The sequence below is a fragment of the Protopterus annectens genome, chromosome 7.part1 (genome assembly GCF_019279795.1).
Source record: "Protopterus annectens isolate FY-2018-M chromosome 7.part1, PAN1.0, whole genome shotgun sequence".
Lineage (NCBI taxonomy): Eukaryota > Metazoa > Chordata > Ceratodontiformes > Protopteridae > Protopterus > Protopterus annectens.
In genome coordinates, this window is record NC_056740.1 from 4200646 (window position 1) to 4223285 (window position 22640).

Here is a 22640-nt window from a genome sequence, read left to right on the forward strand (position 1 = left end):
TTAGGAAATACCAGAATACTGTTACAAAAACCTAAAAGCAGTACAGTAACAAATAGTGGCATTTCTTTATCAAGTGCAGGCTGAAAAACAGTGATAAAGTTAACAAAATCAATAAACGCAATACACAAGTGTTAAATAGTTCTGAGACAGAGCAAGTACAAAAAAAAAACAAAAAAAAATAAAACAAAAAAACAAAAAAACAAAAAACTATATTTTATATATATATATATATATATATATATATATATATATATTTATACATCTCTCTCTCTCTATATATATATATATATATATATATAATATATATATATATATATATATATATATATATATATATATATATATATATATATATATATATATATATATATATATGTATATATATACACACACACACACACACACACACACACACACACACACACACACACACACATACACACACACATATATATATATATATATATATATATATAGAGAGAGAGAGATGTACTTATATCAGCTTTGTAGGTCCATTTGGTTTTAGAAGCAATCCAAGTCTTGTAAACAGAGGTGTCCGAGCCAGACACAGGGAAGCTCTGAATAAATGAGCACCATCTCACAAAAATGTAATTCTTTTATACTAGCAAGATGAAAAACTTTTACACAGTTAAGCCCTCAGGACAATCGGATAAACACACAATAAGCCTTCCACCAGCAGTTCCCAACTCAGATGGGTTAAATTCAGCCATCTGCTTCTACAAAAGTGCAAAAGAACCCTCTTAATGTAAAACAAACTCTCACTGTCATAACTGTTGGTGGGAAGAAGGCTAAGATCCAAGTCCTTCATATATTTTGAATTGCTTTTTTTAAAACTCCTTTATTCATAATAATTGAAGGAGGGAAAATGTGCAACAACATTATAAGCAATGCACTGAAGCAGGTTATACATAGACATAGGAGTAATATGCTAGTTAAGGAATAGAAAATACTAAATGATGACATTTTTACTTGATAACTAGTGTGAATGCACAGTAGATGACACCTGCACTGGTACTAATATAATATGCAACATTGTTAGCATTACATTATCAGCATCTCAACAAGCTTAGCCTATAAGTGATGAGTAGACAAGAGGATTATCCTTAATGGGGATTCGGTGTTGGTATGGCAGCTTGCGGATAGACAGCCTATTAGTCAACTACCTCTGTGAGGAATCTAAAGCAGAAATCATTAGTGAATAGGAAGCTGGGTGATTTCCATTTGTAAGCAATGTGCAGCCTCACTATAGTAAAATGCTAGAAAATCCACGTTAGTTAATCCATCCATTTGATATCCCTATGGAGTTGACACTGTAAATGACATTGCAGTTGTACAAGGGAATGGAAACTCTAGGACTGAGGAGAATGGTTCAGCTGTGCATTTCTACAGAAGCAGGACTACAGGACAATCCCCAAACATATGAAGCATAGAGACATTAAGAGATTAAGGGACAAGTGGAGCAGATTATTTAACTATGCAATCCTTAAATACACTGTCTTCAAGGGCCCAGTATCCCTTATGAACAAACAACATAATTCTCACATACGCATACAAGCACACACATGCACACGTGAGTGTGTGTGTGTGTGTGTGTGTGTGTGCGTGCGTGTGTGTGTGTGTGTGTGTGTGTGTGTGTGTGTGTGTGTGTATACAACTCTTAACTGCACTGTCTTCAAGGGCCCATTATCTCTTATGTTCAGACAAGATAGTGTTCTCATATATATGAGGGTAATGAAATTGGAATGACTCCACTCTCCAACATTTTACATTCAGTTGAAGACTTACCTTATTCACCTCAATCCTTTTGGTCATACACAGCATTTACTATTCCCGACTTTCTACAGAAGGAATAGGCTCCTGGGTAAACTCAGGACTCATCACAATGATGAAGAAAAGAGACAATGCCTGGAAAATCTGGAAACAAAATCCAACCAACCACTATCTTAACCAAACTTACTTTACTCTTAGAAAGATTGCTAGAATAGCAACAAACTCAGCTAAAGCTCATTATTTGTAACAAAAGCAGGTATCGTCTACCAGTAAAGCTAAGTTCTTCTGGAACAAAACAGCTACCTTACAATTCAGAATTCTTAAAGACACGATGGGTAATACTATGCTTAACTACCAGAATGCAAATACTTAGGCCTAACCCTTGACCAGTCTCTGGTATACACAACCCACACTGACAATACTATAAATTATTTCTTAAATCAAGCTTTGCTACCGTATATTTCATCACCTATCATCAACAGACAGACTTTCAATTGGTAAAAAAGGTATTACTATCCAAATCTGAATATGACCTACTATCTCTGCAGTACACCTACAATACTCAAATGTTATAGTTTAGAGAAAACACAATTTTTAGATTTATCCTTTTAACACATTCTCAAAACCACTGCAGTCTCATTGACAATTTCACTGACTACCCTCAACTGAAAGGGCTTCCTATCTCCTTCAACTTTTTTCTCTTCAAAGTATTATAATTAGACTACTGTCCACCTTTAAGTTCTAAACTGTCATTTATTGAACAAACCTACTCTCTTAAAAATAGCCTGCATGATGATATTACACTAATCAGGCCACCCTTCAAAAGTAAAATGAGAGAAAAAAACATTTACACAATTAGTTTCTGCATCCTGGAATTATCTACCTACTGAAATCAAATCAAGTTCTATGCTGAAAGACTTTGAAAATGCACTGTGAAAACATATTGCCAATTAAACAACAAATGAGGGGATAATGGGTGTGAGGCAGTCTGATTAAAGTCTGCAATGTATTTTTAAATCAGTGTTGATTAGAGAGATGATTGTGCAATTAGATACCTACGCAAGATCCTTACCAGGTTTCAAGATGACTGTTATTGTGGAAATGGGGGTTGACCACTTAACAGATCCTTCTATTTTGTAAGGCTGGTCCTAGGGTATTGAGTATATACTGATGCACTTTTGTATTTAACCCATCAGGGCCTGGGGCTTTGCCTTTGGGAGACATTTTAAGGATTTCCTGCATCTCTGCCTCAGTAATCAGGGCAGCCAAACGTAACTGTTACTGTTGGGGCAGCTGTGGCATGTTTGCATTACCTAAACAACCCCTTAATAACTTCTATACAAGACAGCATAGAGCTAGGGGTGTTAGAATAAAAAGATGCAGAGAATCTGCCAAATCCCTTGTTAACATCTGCCTCATTTTCTCATTTATAAGCAGATGACTGGTCCCAGCTTCACAAATTCCTGTAACATTAGATTACCTATACTGACTCCTCATTTTGTAGGCCAATAATTTCCCATGTGAATCGCCGTCTATCCAAATGTCATTACAGCTCTTTTCAAATAAAGCTGCAACTTTTCCAACTTCATAACACAAAGCTTCCTTTATAATCTCTTATAGGCATTGACTAATGCTTGATTCCTTAATGTTGAAGACCTGCAAACTTACTAAGCTTCTATGGTGAGGATTTTGCTCATTCAAGCAGCTTTATTCTTTTCAGTTAAGAGTATCGCCTTGGCCTGTTTGCATAATTCCCTTAATTCTAGCTTGAAGGACTTGCATCATGTGAGTATAGACACGCTACTAACTGGGTTCACCTTTTTATAGTTTTGTATATATTTTTTTATTTTACTTAGAATTATAAGATCCTTAAGAATGAGTTACATGCACATGGGGACTTTGGAGACAGAGTGGAAGTTGAAAGTGAAACTAATCACAGAACAATTAGTTAAGGGGAATGATACAGTAAATCCAAAAAGAGTTCTACCAAGGCACAAAAACACTGAGGAACTGCAAAAAGTGCCAAGTACTACTACTACCTGCCAAGGCTACTGTGGGAAGTGCTTTGTTAAAGACACAGAAGTCGTCAATTCTAGAGTACTTCACTTCAGGTGATAAAAAGGTGTATTAACTTTATTCAAGATATGCATAGTCCTCCAAATGCTGTTAATCAGAGTTTTTCACATGCTGAATTAAGAACTCGCTAAGCTTTTCTACACTTAGGCATGCAGGTTTGCCCTGTCTTTAACGGAATTCATGGCACCATTAAAGTTTCCTACAACAATAGCAGCACATTACTCCACTTCTATAGTCTCAGTCTTGTTAACCCATTAGCAAAGAACTTAAATGGATCTTTATTAGGTCTCTCTACTGATCCCAGAATCAGCTGTCCTGCTGGAGTACCAAATATCCTTAACATCAATCAACCATCCCCATCTTTTGCCTGTTTAACTATATATATTCCCAGTGACTACAGTCCATATCACCCAAAGATGAGTGTGCTAGCTCTGGCCACTCACTCTTATCCCTCCCTGGATTGCATCAGTTACTGGTCAAACCCAGGTCATCTTGGATATAGTGAAAGTTCCACCCGTTTCACCATGAAGTTTGTCAACCATAAGTAAATTCAAAATGGCATTTCCACTAGTGACACAGTAGATGAAACAATTGCTTTAAACATGACTGTAATTAACCCCTACCCCAGCAAATCATGAATAGTACCTAACATTGTGGTCCTGGTTCTATTAACTGAGACATATTTTCTGACATACAAGCCTGAAACAACCATGCCCACATGCATTTGGGAGCCAGTGGTGTCATCCCTTAGTAAAAAAACAGCAGCGTCAAGGGGCCATTTTCAGAACTCGAAACAGAAACAAAGCAAAACTATAGAACATAATCAAAAACAACACAAAATGAGTTAAACAGTTCATTCTACAGATATTTTAGAAAGAATACATTGACATATTAGAAAATATGTTTGTGATGACAGCCTGAAATCTGTGACTTACAAAGATAAAGGATGCAGGGCCGCTGTATCGGCTAATATTGACTCCAAGGATGTATTTGACCTGTGAAAGACCCACATGGAGTGCAGCAGCAGTTGTATATCCACGGACAAGTGGATCTGAGAGATAGTTGACTACAAAACCAAACTGTATCAGTCCCAGCAGAACCTGATGAAGATACACAAAGAAAAACTGTGTTAAGAGCAATGAAGTTTAACTGGCATAAGCATTTCCCTTCATTTTATATAAATTTTCCCCAAGAAACATGGTTGGATCTTTTTTAGACCAAGGAGTCTTCTGACATTCCTGATATATATGTAGACAGACTACATTTTATATTCATTGCATGAATCAGATAACCCAAGTCAGCATTTTTGTGGTTGTATACTAAAGAAATCATAGACAAGATTTGTTGAAGTATTTAGGCATTGTTTTTGCATTCTATTCATACAGTTTATACTGTCTGTTCTGACAAATTAACGTCATATATAAAATATGGAGTAGTTTGTTTATTTTTCTTTATGTCTATCAGTTTAACACAAAGAGTTATTGCTATGAGAATGAACCTCATGCTCTTGTCCTTCCCTCACTCTTTATTTTCTTACTGTGATTCTGAACAAATCACATTACCATTCAATGCTCTTGGATTGCCCCTGAAAAAAGCACTTGAGCCTTATGATTTTGTCTGGTTAAAAAAATTAAATAAATAACTTTTATAAGGGTTATTTTTTGTTTATCCTGCTTGCTGTTTTGAAACATTAGGCCTATCAGATGTTTGAATCAAATCGAATAATTGCACTTTACAGATGTTCCTTACAAGCTAGATCTCAGACTGACGATTGACTGGGATGAAATAGTGGCTTCCCAGTGGTCTGAGGCTTGTAGCTACTCACTGTGTATTGGCTGGGGAGTGATGATGGGGTTCTGTAACCTCTGCAGCTGGGGAGTAATAGCCAGTGTGATTTCAGGCTATATAACACTATTATGGAGTGCAGTATACAATAGATAGTCACCGATATGCACTTGCATGAACCTAGTAATCGCTGAAGGCCTTCTGGTCATAGACACATTCTCATGAGGCTGTACTTGTTAGATTCAGGACTTTGACTGGCCTACATAAGCAGTCTTATCTTCCCCTGCCCCATACAGGAGAATAGTCTTACGGCCACTTTCTTTCTTCTCCTTCCTTAACAATCACCTCTCCTGGTAGTCTGTGCTTGCTGCACAATATGAACTGCCAGTTGCTCAGACAGACTCTGTTAATAGGTTCATAGGTTCATAGATTAGTACTAGGCTAACTGCCTTTGTGGGCTATTTTAAGCCTAGCCAATTACCCCATTTGAGAATTAAACCCTGCACCTTTGGTTTATAAGGCAAACACCTTAACCATTATGCCAACCTCCCAGGGTATATACCTTTAAATGCTAATGAGCTACATACACTGATTAGCATGTCATGTTGTACATACAGTTTGCACAGTATATGATTTCAATACATACTTCATGGAGTTTGAATCACATGTGCTGTCTGTGTGTGAAAGAAATAAATAGTAGCACTTGAAGAAATATTCCATAATTATTGGCAATACAGAAATAACCTGTTATTTACTAGACTTCTTTTCTTATAGAACATCACAAGGTCATGCTGAGCCAATAGATGCATATGTTACCAAGCTGAAGAACAGAACCAAGGCTGTGAATATGTTAAGTTCATGATTATCTAATAAGAGACAGAATGACTTGTATAAGAAATTATGAAATAAGGGGAAGGCTTTTAAGAAACACAGAACCAACCTTATCAAAAACTGTGGATGTTTGCAAAGCATATAAAATTACTAGTAAATAGTCAAAATGATTAAGTAGTGTGTACAAAATAAATGTGAGTCAAATAATAAGTCAAACATGATGAAAAGTAAAGGCAGGTCATGACAAAAAAAATAGATATAAAAAAGAAATCCATGAGAGAATGAACTGTAGCAAAGGGATGATCCATTATGGAGGCTAGAGAAAAGATCACGTTGCTGTAATTAAGGCTTACAGTAGGTGTGGCTGTAGGCGTAATATAAATAGGAGTTGCACATTTAATCAGGAAATGCACAAAATCTCACACGGAACGTTGCCATTGTATTTAGTGGTATGAATACAAGGAAAATGAAACAAAGCACCAAACCAACATTCCAGATACTTAAAACAGTGCACCTCATGTTTGACTGTACATTATTGAATCCATATTTGTAACCATGGCTTGATGTGAATGTCTGTGGCATTACAAATATGGGAGCATAGTGTGGTGTGTGTAATAACCTTGTGTAAGGCACACCTGTCTGACACAATTATTGTTCCGACAGATAACATCAGATGCAAACACCACACTATCATGCAATGTATTCCCCAGAGCTGTGTATTGTCAGCATTTGCCACAGGAGATAGCAATGGGTATTGTGACAAGCAAATAAAATTAATGTGTTAATTAATAAAGGATACCTGATAGTGAATATTGTATCAGCATGTCAGACTGATGGCAATTAAATGTGTATGCTCATGTGAACACAATTGTGATCAGTCCTATATTAATGTTCTGTGGTCAAGGAAGGTTTCTCTGGATGTCTGTGCACAAACCACCTATGAACTGGGGCACACTCATATACAGGACTCGATGCATGTTCCAAAGTAGCACTGTCAACATGACAATGGCAGAACAAATGTCTACTGCCATGAAATCTAAAGTTACATTCACATGTGTTTATACAACATATCAAGTGGTAAGACTGATGTGATGTAATGATTGTTGTGTGACATCAGTACCTTCACACAAAATGAAGCCCTATGCTAAAAGTGAACATCAAGTTGTACAACTCTTCCAAATAACAATATGGATATTAATCACATTCTCCACAGTGGAATTGTTATTACAGCAGTTGGACTCCATCTATGTAAAGTCATTCAATCATCTGTACTGCATTTGCCCATAATTTGTATCTAATACAATGGGTGGAGAAGACCTGTGCCACTCTAAAAGTACAAAGTATAATTGGGGGGATGTCTTTCATGTAGAACAGTTAAGGACACAAATGCTTACAGTTGCTCAATGCTAGTTTTGAATATTTGTGCCTAACAAATGAGATAATCAACACTATAGTGGGATCAAAGAATGTGCCATGGTGTAAGTGCATCAACAGTTGTCATATGTGTGGTTATATGAAAGCATTACATCATGTGCAGGACTCAAGGAATATATGTCCCTCTAATTACTAAGAACAAATCTTGCTGTATGTCAAACAACATTGCCAGATGTTAGGTATAAACAAACACACCTGTAGAACCCCCTGCTGTTGTCACTGTGATTGTGGAATAGCAATTATGCATAATGTGGATATAATCCAGTATTAGAATGCATGCCTTACTTAGGCAACAATATACATTAAATTGTTTCCTTTCCTCAGACCTGAGGGAGTATCTCACTGCAACTGTTATGGAATGACAGTCTATTTAATTGATAACATCAGTCTTCAATACAGCCTTTCCAAAGGAAATGTAGAATAAACTCCTGTAACAGTAAATAACATCTACACATGAACATAACACATGTGGGTGACAACACTGTTCATGACATGTACACTGACTGTAAGCAGTGACGTTGGGATTTGAATGGTATAGCAAACATTGCATCCTAATGAAGGTTTGCTGAAACACAAGTGCAACTACAGATTTATTTCGCAACTGTGACACTGCACATAACAACTGATGACATGGCCATTGTGTATTACCATGATGTTTCTGCTTAAAAGTGGTCGCACAGCAGAAGCATACTATATAGCTACACCTCTTATATGTATTTGCAGCCTGTTCTGGACAGTACAAGGAAGAAACACACACTGACAGATGATAGTCATTCCTGTGTTTGAACTCCCTGCCTGTGTACTGAAACAACCAACAGACAAGTGCATTATAAGCATGTGCCACAGGAGAAGTTGAACTGTATGTGAGCCACACTGCATCTTGGAAAGGATGACATGAGCTGTGTCATGCAAAAAATTACTTCTACAGCTATGTGGAATTGTAAGTGTTGTCAATACTAAAAGGTGAAAGACACTCTTGTGCCCATTTAGATTCACACATATGTAGTCATGAGAGTCTCACTGCTGTAATTGAACTCCTTACCTACTGGCTGACACAGTCTACAAACAACTGCATTACATGCACATGCCACAGGAGAAAGCTGACTTTAAAGGTGTGAAAGTGCATTAGTGAAACAATAACTTCATCAGTATGTTGCAGACAGTACGCATTTGTGGGTAGACTAAAAAGGGATGTTGGATTGATCTGATAATGTAGGTGTTCCTTACGGGTGGGAGTCAAAGTGGCACAGTTGTTGAATTAATCTTCCAGTGATGCTATGGACCCATCATCACACATGCAAGTTGATCGTAACAAAATTAGAATACCCTACCTATGTAGTTATACAATATAGATAACAGTACTTAATGAAAGTGCAACAGCAGAGGTGTGACTCTTATAGTGTCAGAATGCCCTTTATAAAGGATGACATCATGTGATGTTGCAGAGAAGATAATGTTGGCAGAAGGGTCTGACACTGACATGGACTCACCTGCATTGTAAAAGTGTCACAGGGCTACTACTTTATTGAGGCCAGCAGTAGTTAAGGTCATACTTATACAACTACACACACACACACACACACACACACACACACACACACACACACACACACACACACACACACACACTGATTGCTTTGAGATTAGAACCACCTATCTATTTAGTTATGCTATCTACAGGACAGAATACTTAATATTAGTACCACCACAAAAGTCTGACTTTTATAGTGTGATAGTGGACTTTATAGAGGATGACATCAGTGTGGTGTTGCTGAGATGATGATGTTGGCAGAAGGGTTATACATTGATGTAGACTCACCTGCAGTGTAAAAGTAATTCCAGGCTACTACTTTATTGAGGCCAGCAGTGGTTAAGGTCATATTTACCCAACTCCATACATGCACAGACACACAAACAAGTTGACTGCTGTGATATTACAACATCCTATGTGTCTATTGACACAATCTAGAGGACACAGCATGTAACACAAGCGCCACCTCAGAAGTCTGACTTTAAAACTGTGACAGTGCAGTGTATTCAGTATTACCTTCTTAGTCTCTGTCAGAGAAGCTATTGTGATGTTGAAAGTTTTGTGTGAATTCATATTTGTTGATATGATGAAGTAAATGCAATGTTATGATCAAGAATACATACCTAATGCTGACCTATGTCAGCTCTGTTGTCATTAATGTATATTGCAGAACCAAGAGTGAAATGTAACTGCCTACTTTGTGTAGATGAGACACACACAAATGTCAAAGACAGGATGGACAATGAATCATTCATGGATCATCATATTGTGATGATGGTATATAAACATTAATGAATGGTACTGATATTAGCAATGGAATGTGCTCATGCATGGGCAATGCGGGCTGTCAATACAAAGCAATACTTAATATTCCAATGCAGGAGCAATAAAAAAATAATGATTTATGTGTGTCTATGCTGTATGTGATTGTATATCATTTGTAAGTGTTAGTACTGTAGTGCAGACCCAATTGTCCAGAATGAAGTGGTCAGTTAAGCACACAGATCACTGCATTTCACAAGTACATTAAACATTTTCCATGTAATGAAATAGCATCATCCATTAGCAATACTTATTTCTGTTCTAAATGTCTTCTGAAAGCACAATGCAGAGAAATGAATTTGCACGGATCTTGGCAAAGTGTTAGCACATGCATGATTATACTTTGATGTGTTGAACTCAGTCTGTAAAATAGTACTTAGTGGTATTCATTGGTGTTTCCTGTGAAACTTTGTACAAATAAGAATCATAGAGGAAATATTGTGATTCTGACTATCCATACAACAGATCTGAGTTATCTTAACATGTTGCAGACATAAGCTTCACATGTTGTATTCTAGCTTTCCATGTTAGCTCAAAGACTCAATTCAAAAATGAAGTATTATGCTTGCCTTCCCCATTTGTGCAATGGTACACTCTGAGCAAACAGAAATCTCTGCTCAAGGAAAAAGTGAAAAACTTAAATTTGATTTGCCTTCTACAGTGCGAACAGGCTTAGCAGTGGTGGGCAGTCATCAGCACTCTGGGCAGTACTTAGTGGAGAAAATCCACCTATCAACCTAGCTTTCTCTGTGGTGCAAGGTATACAATCACTAAGTTAAAATTCATGAGTAGAGTTGAAACAGGGTTCAACTCCAGTATGTGGATCATTTTCTAAAGAGAGTCAAACTGTGACTATTATGATAACATTTTATCATGACTTTAAGAATACAGAGGAATGACTATTAGAAATATGTTGCCTGGCCAAATTGCATGATTAATAGCTATTGAAATAATCTTTTATAGTACATATGAAATATGCTTCAATGAGAATCACAAGTTAATTGGGTGTACAATGTTATTCCTTTACTCTGTATTCCAATAGCATAGCATGTGTAAGCAGTTTAAGCACTATGATGGCTTTATTGGAAAGGCTCACCCAGACTCTGCTACACTTTGCTACACTTTGCTGTGAGGGAAAGGTTGGTTTGCTTTTTATTTGTTGTATTTTGTATTAGTTTATTGCCTTTTTATATTTTGAGTGCTGTGATTTATTTTCTTTACCTTGTGTTTTGCTTGTGTTCTGCTTTTAACTGCATATTAAAACTTCAAAAGACCCTACAGCTCTGTCTCTTGTGAGTCAGGCAGAAATTTTTCACCCCCCCACCCTGTCACTGTTGTGTTCTTAAATACCACTGTCTTTCTAGTTGCCTGCCTCTTATGTTAATTTGACCATATATCTCATTTCCTCTCTGCTTTCACTGGCTTGTGTGAGTAAGCACAAAATTATCATTTTGTGAAATCACCCCCCTTCAATTATTTAAATTTATTGGCCATTCTACTGTATTCCATAGTACCAGAATACAAAAGTGATCACCCCATTTCAATCTATCTTGCTGTTTTAAAAATAGTGACTCTCCACTAAAACTTAAATTTTTAGACAGGTAAAACTTAAGTTACCTACATTCACATCTAACTTCTCTAGTGCACACTGCAGTGTTTAGGATAAACCTTTTTTTTTTTCATCTTACCTTTAAGCATCCCTGTGACTAGCACTTGCTGTAATACCTGCTGGAAAGCACTAGGAAGCCTTAAACTGATACAAGCACTCAACTCTCCTTGTTAATAAGGAGAAATTAATCATAGGCACTAAATAGCCTATAATTGCAAAGTACCTTGCTATGGTAATGGAAAACAGCTCCTGTACTTTTCAAAAAAAAGCACCAAACCAGGCATGTCCAAGGGTCAGCTTCCATTGATTTCTCCTGTCCACCTGGTGACTCTGGGCATACTGGGGCAATGCAGCAATTGCATGTACACAGACAACCCTCTCCTCCTACCACCCAACACTACAACCTGTGAGAGATGCACTTACATAGCCAAACTGGAAACAAAGCTCTCTCCACCCAAGATTGTGCTAGACAGTAAAGAGGAGAAGGTTAACTCCCGCACTACACCTCAAGCAACACATAGCCCTTCTAAACTCACACCAACACCCACACATAGAAACACTAAATCCACATATGTGGAGGCCCTTAACTGTAACCTGCACAAGCAAGGACCTCCGAAGCTGAAACACAAACAAACACCAATCACAACCAAAGTGTCACAAAGCTCATAACACCAGTGTGCCACCCAGCAACAGCCCCTAAGACAAGACAACATACCTAACACTTTAGTCATAGGTGACTCTATAGTCAGGCACACTGATGTCCCACTCACCAGGCTGAAGAAGGAGAAAAGTACAGTCAGCTGCCTGCCGGGTGCCAGGATCCGCCACATAACTCATGCACTCAAGTCACTCCACAACAAGTACAAATATGACTCTGTCATTGTCCATGTTGGAGTGAATGACTTGAGACGTACCTCCCTGGACTACATGAAAAGAGACATGGAAGAACTCTCGGATCATGTGGCCCAGGCAGGTATGACCCTAGCCCTGAGTAGCATCCTGCCTTGGCCAGAATGATACCACAATATAAGGACAGAATGATTGACTTCAACAATTGGCTAAGCTTCTGGTGTTATTCAAAGGGGATCCAGTATCTGTCTGCCTGGGACAACATGATTGACAGACCACAATGCTTTAACAGAGATGGTCTGCCCCTGTCGCCCCTGGGATTCAGGTTACTAGCAAAGGCTCTTGCCACCCCTATAGTGCCTTTTTTAGGCAAAGTTCAAAGGACAAAACCACCACCATAACAGGTACAAGCATGCAAAATCTGAAGGTAATGCTACTCAATGCCAGAAGTCTAAACCTCAGAATGCACTTTCTCGAGGCACTCCTAAAAATGCAGAACATTGATATCTGTGCAGTAACTGAGACCTGGTTCAAGTCTCCAGAGAGCACCCCTGCAATACCAGGCTACAACTCTTACCACACTTTTCGGCCACCAAACCAGGATCAAAACACTAAAGGTGGAGGAGTGTCCATATTCACCAAGGATATTCACACCACCAGGTTAGTTGCCCAACACAATGTGTCTGAAATTCTCCAGGTGCAACTAACACTAGGTGAGACTGCAATCCAAATTGTAGCTTGCTACAGATCCCCCACCATGTCCCAAGATTCTCACTACACATTTCTAAACATACTGGAAAATATTAATAAACAACCAAACATTCAATATTGGGTGATTTCAACCACTCTGCCATTATCTAGGAAAACTACTCATGTACCAACACCTTTGCCCAATGGTTCTTGGAATTCATAAATTACAGTGCCCTGGATCAACTAATCCATAATCCCAACAGGGGCTCTAATATCCTAGACCTGGTCATTACCAACATGGGAAATCGATGCTCCACACATATGGTCACCCCCTCGTTGGTCAGGTCAGACCATAAGCTAATCACCCTTAACATCTGCATCCCACCCCACCCCCCAGTAAGGAAACCTCCATAAAAAACTTCTTCAAAGCCAACTTCATGCTACTCAAGTCAGACGTTAAAAACTTCATGACACCCATGCAGACGGGAACTGAAAGTTTGAATGCTGAGTCCTACACTAAGGCACTGTACGAGCACATTCACTCATGCATGAATCGTGCCATCCCAAATAAAACCAAGATGCTCTCCTCCAAAAAAAGGAAGCCAATCTGGTGGTCCCCTGCCATAAACAAACTTTGCAACAAAAGGAAGAAACTGTTGCAGAAAAGAGGAAAATCCCAATATGCAAAAAAAGTCCCTTACCAGCCTCAGTAAGAAGCTGAGATCCCTCATAAAATCCTCCAAAGCTAGTTATGAAAATAAAATTGCCAAAGATTCCAAAGACAGCCACAAGGCATTCTATAACTATGTCAAGAATCTAAATGGCAATGCTCAGATCTGCTCTGAGCTACAACAGAATGGCATTAAATACACTGATCCCAAGGATATTGCCAATATCCTGGCAGATCGATTCAGTGCCAACTTCACCCTCCTCTCACCACCTAAATGGCCCATCTCAATACCATAAGATTGCCAAATTCCGATAATAACAGCCACACAGATAAAAAACGCACTCTCCAAAGCTAAGAATACAGCATCCATGGGACCAGATGACATCCCAGGCTGTGTACTACATGAACTACAAAATGAACTGGCACCTCACATAAGTGTCATGTTTAATCACATTCTCACCTCAGGCTTCATGCCCACTGAGTGGTGCACAGCTACAGTTATCCCACTCCACAAGGGAGGATCCACCTTGGATCCTGGGAACTACCGCCCCATCAGTCTAATGACCCTGATCTGCAGAACTGTGGACGAGGGTAAGGCAGTCCACACAGCCTATCTGGACCTTGCCAAGGCCTTTGACACCATCCCCCACTCTGGAATCATAGATAAACTTACTAAGCTGGGCATTAATCCCTATGTCACTCAATGGGTTGTCAACTGGCTTACTGACAGAACCCACACTGTAAAAGTAGCTGACTCCAAATCCAGCTCCAGACAAGTGACAGGTGGAGTACCTCAGGGTTCAGTCCTGGGACCTCTCTTGTTTGGCATCTACTTCTCTGAAGTACAGGCCAACACTAAGGGACTCTGGCTAATAAAGTTTGCAGATGACTGCAAACTGGGAGCCATTACTGAATCCCCAAATGATGTTGATACTCTACAAAAGGGCTTTACAGAAACAGATGCTTAGTGCCAAAGCCATGGGCTCAAGCTCAATGCCAAGAAATGTATAGTTATCCCCTTTGGGAAAAAACATATACCCATGAATTACCACATAGGTGGCAGTATACTAAACACCGAAAGTGTGATAAGAGACATAGGGACACAGGTGGACAGTGGTCTCACCTTCAATAACCACATTGCCACAACAGTTTGGAATGTCATCACACCAAGGGTAGGTGACAACAACAGAGAAATGTTGTATAGCCAATTGTACCAAATCAAGTGTGTCAACAAGACACATAATTAAAGTGCAGAGCTATATATGGGTCACATTGTTCCACTGTATTCGGCATTCATCAGACCTATCACTGAGTAAAATGGCCCCTTTGGTATGTACCTAACCAGGCATATCCAACAACTGGAACGTTCACAGAGGTTCCTCACTAAAAGAATACAGGGTGTAAGTAAAATGCCCTATGCATACCGCATCAAGGCCCTAGTCCTGTATTCTGTCTCCTACAGGCTTTAGAGGGGAGATCTATGCCTGGCATACAGGGCATTGTCAGACCCCACTCTGATGGATCTCCTGCATATCCACAAAACAAAAAGCACCTGAATTACCCATTCTAAAGACTTAAACCTAGCCTGTGATATAAATAGGACCTACTGGAGAGATAGGTAAGTATCCCAGCGACTACCCCGTATATGGAACAGACTCCCCATCCATGTGAAGCAGAATTCCTCCCTAACCCAATTCAACTGCAACTTGGACAATTGTATGTAAAACCAGAAATTCATCCCTGGTTTGTCACCTATGTCTCTAATGGACACAGGCAACCTGTAAATGGTTCATCTCCCAGGCCCCATGCTTACATTTATCAAGGATATCAGAACTTTTCAGAGATTTGGCATCCATGGCTAGGCTTAAAAAGACCCTTGTGGTCATTAGCCTAGTAAACACCTATAAACCTATGAACTATGGGTCATTATTTTCTTCTGTGGGACAGGTGCCTATTTTTTTACTTTTTTTACTTTCAAAGAGAGAAGAGTGTTGGGGAAGGTGCTTAGGAATGTGAGGGTCAGGTAGGAAGGTTAGGTGAGGAAACAGGCACAGACATACAGGATAAACAAGACAGACAAGGATGGTGATGGACATAGAAGATTTGGGGACACCATGATTTGGATAGGTAGGGGACATCATAGGTGCATCCACATAAAGCTTGAAAACATTGAGAATCTAATCCTCACCCTCAGAAGTGTCATCACTATCTTGTCCCAGTTTCCTGTGTCAATGCTCAACATGGCATCATCTTGACAACATGATGATGCATCTTTTTGATGCAGCCAATTCAGGCACCAAAGTCCCTTTCCATTATACCCTCCACTAGCCCTGTCAGCTGTGAGTGACAAAAATCACCAACTCCACTAATACTACACTGGAGGGTATCAGTGCACCAGCTCCTGGTGCTGACCTACCTGATGTGGATGGGCCAGGTAGGGCAGGGGTTGTGGAGGCAGCTCTGACAGCTTGGGACCTTGACTTGCTGGGTGTTGGGGCTGAAACCTGTGGAGGGTTGGTGGGCCTATTTGCAGTGGTCGGTCTACTTCTTTGTGCTGCATGTCAGTTTTTGTAAGCAGAAATAGATGACAAAAGAACTTTTTTAAGCCATATGAAATATCCCCACCCCCCAAAAAAACAAAAAACAAATGAGAGAGAAAGGGGTGGGGTGAGATAAAAATTTGTGAGAATTAGATCCATGACATATCACATGACTATATAATGTCAGAAAAGAAACAGTTATGATTATCCAGTCTATACACCTTTGCCACATCCAGGTATGAAGCAAAGTTCTTACTCTGTTGTACCATTTATCAAGTGCACTGCTATGATATCAGAGGTACAAGTATTTATTTCAGTATTGCCATTTTGCATACAATTACAGTACTTATTAGGCTTATAGTAAGACCTAATGCATATGTATCCCATGCCTCTCTGAGGCGAATAAACCTTTCTTGGTGTGCTTCACAGTTTGCTGCAATGTTTTCAGCAGCTCTACAACACAGAAGAAGAGAATAAGAGACATGAAAGCATATTGAATAAAAGTGTTTGCTGTGTATTATATTCTATAGCATTTAATATTGATAGATTAGTGTACTTACATAACTGACAGATGACAGCAGTCCTAAACTCATCCTCTTATCAGCTAAGGAAGTCCTTTTTGAACCTTTTCAAGTCACTATAGTGGTGATGACAATTCTCTTCAGTGCGTTTGATGCCAGTTGCACTGTAAACAGCCTTGGTTAATCTGTTCCAAGTTCAGTCTTATACTGAGACCCAGTACAGTCCCCCTGCAGCAGCCTACAGCTGCAAATTCAGCACCATCATCTCCCACACCAGCCATGCCTGCAGAGGTCAAACACCAACTCTAAGTCTGAACTGGTACCAAATTCCTGTTTTGCAATTAATAGCAAGTGCATAAACATGCAGAACCATGTAAACTGTATTTATAAAGAACTGGAAGGTATTTTATCAAACAGCAAAGAAGGTGTGAAACATGGCAGTGAGATTTGTCATGTATGACGCTCAACATATTCACACTTTTTCAGTTGGTCAACACTGACAGGCTCAGTGGATTGGTTTGTTATCTTTTGTATTTTGGACGTTAAATAGGATGACTTGGCACATAACATTTGGGAATTACACACTGTAAAAAGTTAGTTGATCAATGTGAGACTCAAACCTAGGAAAGAATTAATGCATAGTTGCAATCAAGGTGATTATTTGTCAGTGCTACAGGAGAACTCTTTTTCAATCTTGTTCATTACAGATAAACTGAATTCCGTAAAAATGGAGATTTACTCCATATAGGCCTGTACGTGTGTGACTTTAGGAAGTCCTGTGAAATGCATTTCCATGAAAGAGGCAGCATTACTGCTTGTAAATGTATGTCAGATAGATAGGCTTTCATGAGCTGATTAATACAGGTCGGGGTATGATACATACATACTTCAGTACACATATGGTCTTAAAGACAGAGTTGGGCTGTGTAAGGAAAGAAGAATGATTTTAACTTAAGTATTTTGTCCATGATAGATATGCAAGTGCATTTTTATTCCATTCTCAAGATTATCCTGCTTAAACAATTGCACACACATTCAACTTTGTTTCATAACTAAATCAATAACGACATATGATACATAGCAAAATTAATTTATCAAAGTATTAATGAAATGTAGATTGTAATAAACACAATTATGATAGCCATTTGTATGTAGTGTTACCAATCAAAGTGTTGTTAGAAATTGCCTTCTGATACCCATTGTAAAAATAAGTGTTATCTGGATTTGAACTGTGGGTTACCTGTGTCCTGTCTCTAAAGTCAGTGCACATATAGCTTGTGTCACAGAGACAGTTAGGTGGATGTTCTCCACTCGGCACTTTTCAGAGCGCTGACATTTACACATTGACGCTAAAGCTGTTTGCACTACAGAAGACTGCCAAATAAAATATTTCACTTTTTTCCTTAAGCAGGTAAGCTTGATTGTTCAGTAGTGAGCAAGTGCAATGTCCCAAAGTCACTGCATTTACAGCTTCTGTCACAGAAAGGTATACAGCATGTGCACATCACTCACTCATTTGTAATATCACTCAACACAGACAAAACTATTTACACTAATGGAGATTACAGAAGTAAAATTGTACACTGTTTCCAGCACCTGTGAGTCTTGTTTATACTCTGATAAGCAGTGCTGAAGTTACACAGGCAAAACAAAAAACATATATAACAATTCATATTCCACACAACAAAACAAAACTGCGTTTTCACATTCGCAGCAAACATTCCAGGCAGCATGTGGCTTCAGACCTTGCAGTCTCTTTCCTGTTTCTTTAAAATCATTTCACTTAACTCATTTGCTACAATGATACTTAGATGAGATGTAGAATTTCTTCTTTTACTGATGTTCAATGTGCTGTAGCACAGCACACCTGTGCCACTGTGAAGTGCCCTACTGATGGCAAGGCAAGTTAAACTTCTCAGTTTGTACCTTGGGCAGTGGACTCTCATTCACTGCTTTGAAACACTGCCACTCAAGGGTGTGGTCTGCCAAAATGTGTGCAAATGAGGAGCATAAAAGAAATAGACAACTGCCAGTAGACTGCCCAGTGAAAAGAAATATAGTGTAGTAATAATAATGAAAAGGCAGGATTGTGAAGTTTCCCAGATCTGTGTGGTACAACCTGATTATATGCTCAGAAGTTATGCATTAACTCTGTCATATTGCAGTGCAGTATTATTCCTCTTTACCAGCATTGCAGGATTAGAAAATGTTCCTTTCCCATTTGCTTGAACATGCCTAGATCAATGTGATAGTGACAAATACTTTATGCTAATAATAGCTCACACCATATTAATGTCAGGTTACCAACACTGCCAGCTATTTCTTCTTTTTATTTTCTGAGCATCTTCCCCTCCTTTCAGCTTAACTATAGAAATGCAATGTTACAGACATTTATTTGCATCTTTGTTTCAATGTGTAATGTAGCTGATCATCATTTCAGACACATTTTAAGAAGAGGATGGACAGTGTGCTGTTACTGCAAGGATATCACTCTTGTTAAGGTTATTCTCAGTTCTTAATGTGCTTACACTTTTTATTTTAAGTCTACTCTGCATGATACAAATAATTCAGAGAGAAAAGTCACTTCAATATTGCTTGCTGTTGTAGTCAGAGCAATCAGTAACACTTGCAAGCCATTAGCAGCTAACAGTTTTCATTGTTGCTCCCTGCAGTCCAAGGGAGTGTGCATGCAATTATGTACTTACATACACTGTGTTGCCCTCCTCTACACCAAATGATTTTTTTGGTATTCAGGAATGATAATGATTTCACACTGGATTTGCATGTCCACAGTGCTCAGAGGGCTGAATCTATAGTATATAAAGGTACTGGCATAGCAATGGAAGTAGAAGGAGGGGAGACTGATTGGTTAAAGGCAGACCATTACTACTAGTTACTTTGAGGAGATTCTTGTATACATTTCTGCACTATCTCATAAGGTATGTTTGTACTCTTGTAGAAAACAACCAGGCTCTCTCACCACGAAGCTGTAAAAGCAATGAGCAGTTCTGTGGATGACTCAAAGTTCATAAACATCAAAGCATTCAAACCGGCAAAGCCAAAACGACAACTTCACTTTTCCAGTAAAAAATCCAATATAAAATCTGCAAAGAACCTTTATTAACTGTAAGCGCTTTCGCTTAGTTACCACTACGCTTCATCAGACAGTACATATAACATTTAAAACCTCTATTTATACAAAGAAGTGGAAAAAGGCGCCAAAATAAAACAAATGAATTGTTCAATTATTCAATTATTTAGTTAATTAGGTACTGTGGGTTGATGCAGGCAGTTCAAAAAATCTCATGGTCTTAAAGTGAGCAATGTTATTCATGATTAATAATACAGCTATTGACCAAGACTGAAACATGGTGCTAAAAACAAGTAATAATAATAGTAATAAATGAACAAATATCTGTACATCAATTGATATGGAAAAGCACAATAAATACACATAATAAGAATTCAAACAGAATAAAATGCAATAAATACTAATAAATATCTTGTGTAATATAAAATGAATACTTATTTCAAGATAGTATAATAAATGTACTTATCAAAAATCTGGAGAGCCATAATCTTTTAAATGGGAATACTACATTTATATCTTATGTTACTCATTCTTGTTTTAAAGTGTAATGTATATCCTCTATTCCTAAATTATTAAAGGATTATTAATAATTAAATCATTTAAATATTTAATAAAAGTATATAGGTATATAAATATGAATAAATAAATAATTTTAATACATCAATACATGAGTATATACATTAATAAATAGGATGATTGATTATATAGCTGTTATAAATACTAAATATTATAAATAGATAAATATATAAATGTACAATAATGTAAACATGATGAAATATGTAATAAGAATATGCACATAATTACTAATAAGATATAAATGTTAAAAATTTTGTCAACTAAGTCGATTTATATTTAATAAAACAATGTTTTATTAAAACAAATGTTTTACTACCATTTGCAGAGTTGGTTGATTCTGCCTGTAGCCATTGTGAGGGCACGGCACCACACAGGAGGGTTGCTAGAGGTGCTCAATGGAGGTCTCCTGTCCACCCTCATCCTGATCATGTTGCGTCATTACATGCCACCAATCATATGTATAGGGCTGTCATGAAGGCACAGCCATGTTCCACAAGGGCCTCGGAAGAGATTGTGTGAGTCCTAAACATGGCACATTCCGACATGCATGACTGCCTCAACTGTGTGGGTGTCTCACTGGATAGGATGAATGGCATACTGGATTGGGCACTGTCTGTGATAGAATGTCTGCTGGGGAAGGGCTGGCATCCATGTGTCTTTAGAGCTGCAGCATCCTCTGCTTTTAGCCGAAGAGGCAATGTGAGATCCTGCTACCATAGTGACACTACTTCCACTGCTCTGTCAGTGATTGAAGAGTCCACACCCAGATATGGTAGGCCATGGGGTTCTGGTCCTGGATGTAGTCACGAAGAGAGCTCATCTAGCAGACATTGCTGTCATTCAGGTAGCCCCCAACTTTGAACCGGGATGTAGAAATAGCAGTGTATCTCCTGGCAGAGGCAGTTTGTCTGGTTGGGAGCAATGACACTGAACTAATAACTCTACTGTGCATGGATCACACCTGTCTGAAATAGCATCATGTAGTACTAGCACAGAGTTTAATTATGTTCATGAAGACACTCACATGTTTCATAAAAACTGCCCACACCAACCCACACACATGCAAGCTAAGAAAATATTACTGTTGATTGGAATATATCTCCTGTTAGTGGCCCTGAGATATTTCCTGCTTTACTGAATGTTATGTGTTTCTTGCTCACACACACAATGACTACTCTGGTGTCAAAATTGGCCTATTGTCCCCCCACCCTGTGGAAATGACGATGACTTGCCATGCCCTTTGTTCATTTGGGTTTGATTTAAGGTTACATATATGTCATATGCACAGAGTGGATAGTTAAGAGAGTCTTTGTCAGTATGTTGATTATATGTATATTTTGTACAGAACAGGCCAGTGGATGTTTCTGTAAATAATACTTTTGGAAGGCTTTTTTTCATTTAGTACTATAATTAATGCATTAAAACCAGTAGTATTGCATTCCTCTTTTTGCCGTACTAGTGACTGGATTAATGCCAGTTATTATGTACAATGCATACCTGTACATTGCAGATATCATTCCTATAAGCCAAGAATTCTATTGATGGACACCTCACATGGGTTCTGATTGAGGAGATTAATGACTGACAGCATGCAGGTAGCTTATCTTTTTACATGTTTGTTCATATAGTACACATTCCACACTTACCTTGACATTACTGCAATTACGAGTCATGTACTTTGGGGCTATCTAATACTATCCATACACAGACATTACATGGGTAAGTAAGGTTTGTGGACATCAGATGGCATCACTTTTAATATTTGCATATGCTTAGGGTGTTATGTGTATTCTTTCGCTCGTGAGTATGGGTGTATAATTTGCC

The 22640-nt window shown here is 38.4% G+C and overlaps 1 protein-coding gene across 1 annotated transcript in view; it reads right to left on the minus strand.

Annotated features, from left to right (window-relative positions):
- The window catches only part of LOC122807521 (solute carrier family 26 member 6-like), a 1069142-nt gene that overhangs the window by 716983 nt on the left and 329519 nt on the right, over window positions 1-22640 (minus strand). Inside the window, exon 5 of the mRNA XM_044078446.1 lies at window positions 4803-4967. Coding sequence (XP_043934381.1) covers window positions 4803-4967 — 165 coding nt within the window. The remainder of the gene's footprint in view (window positions 1-4802; window positions 4968-22640) is intronic.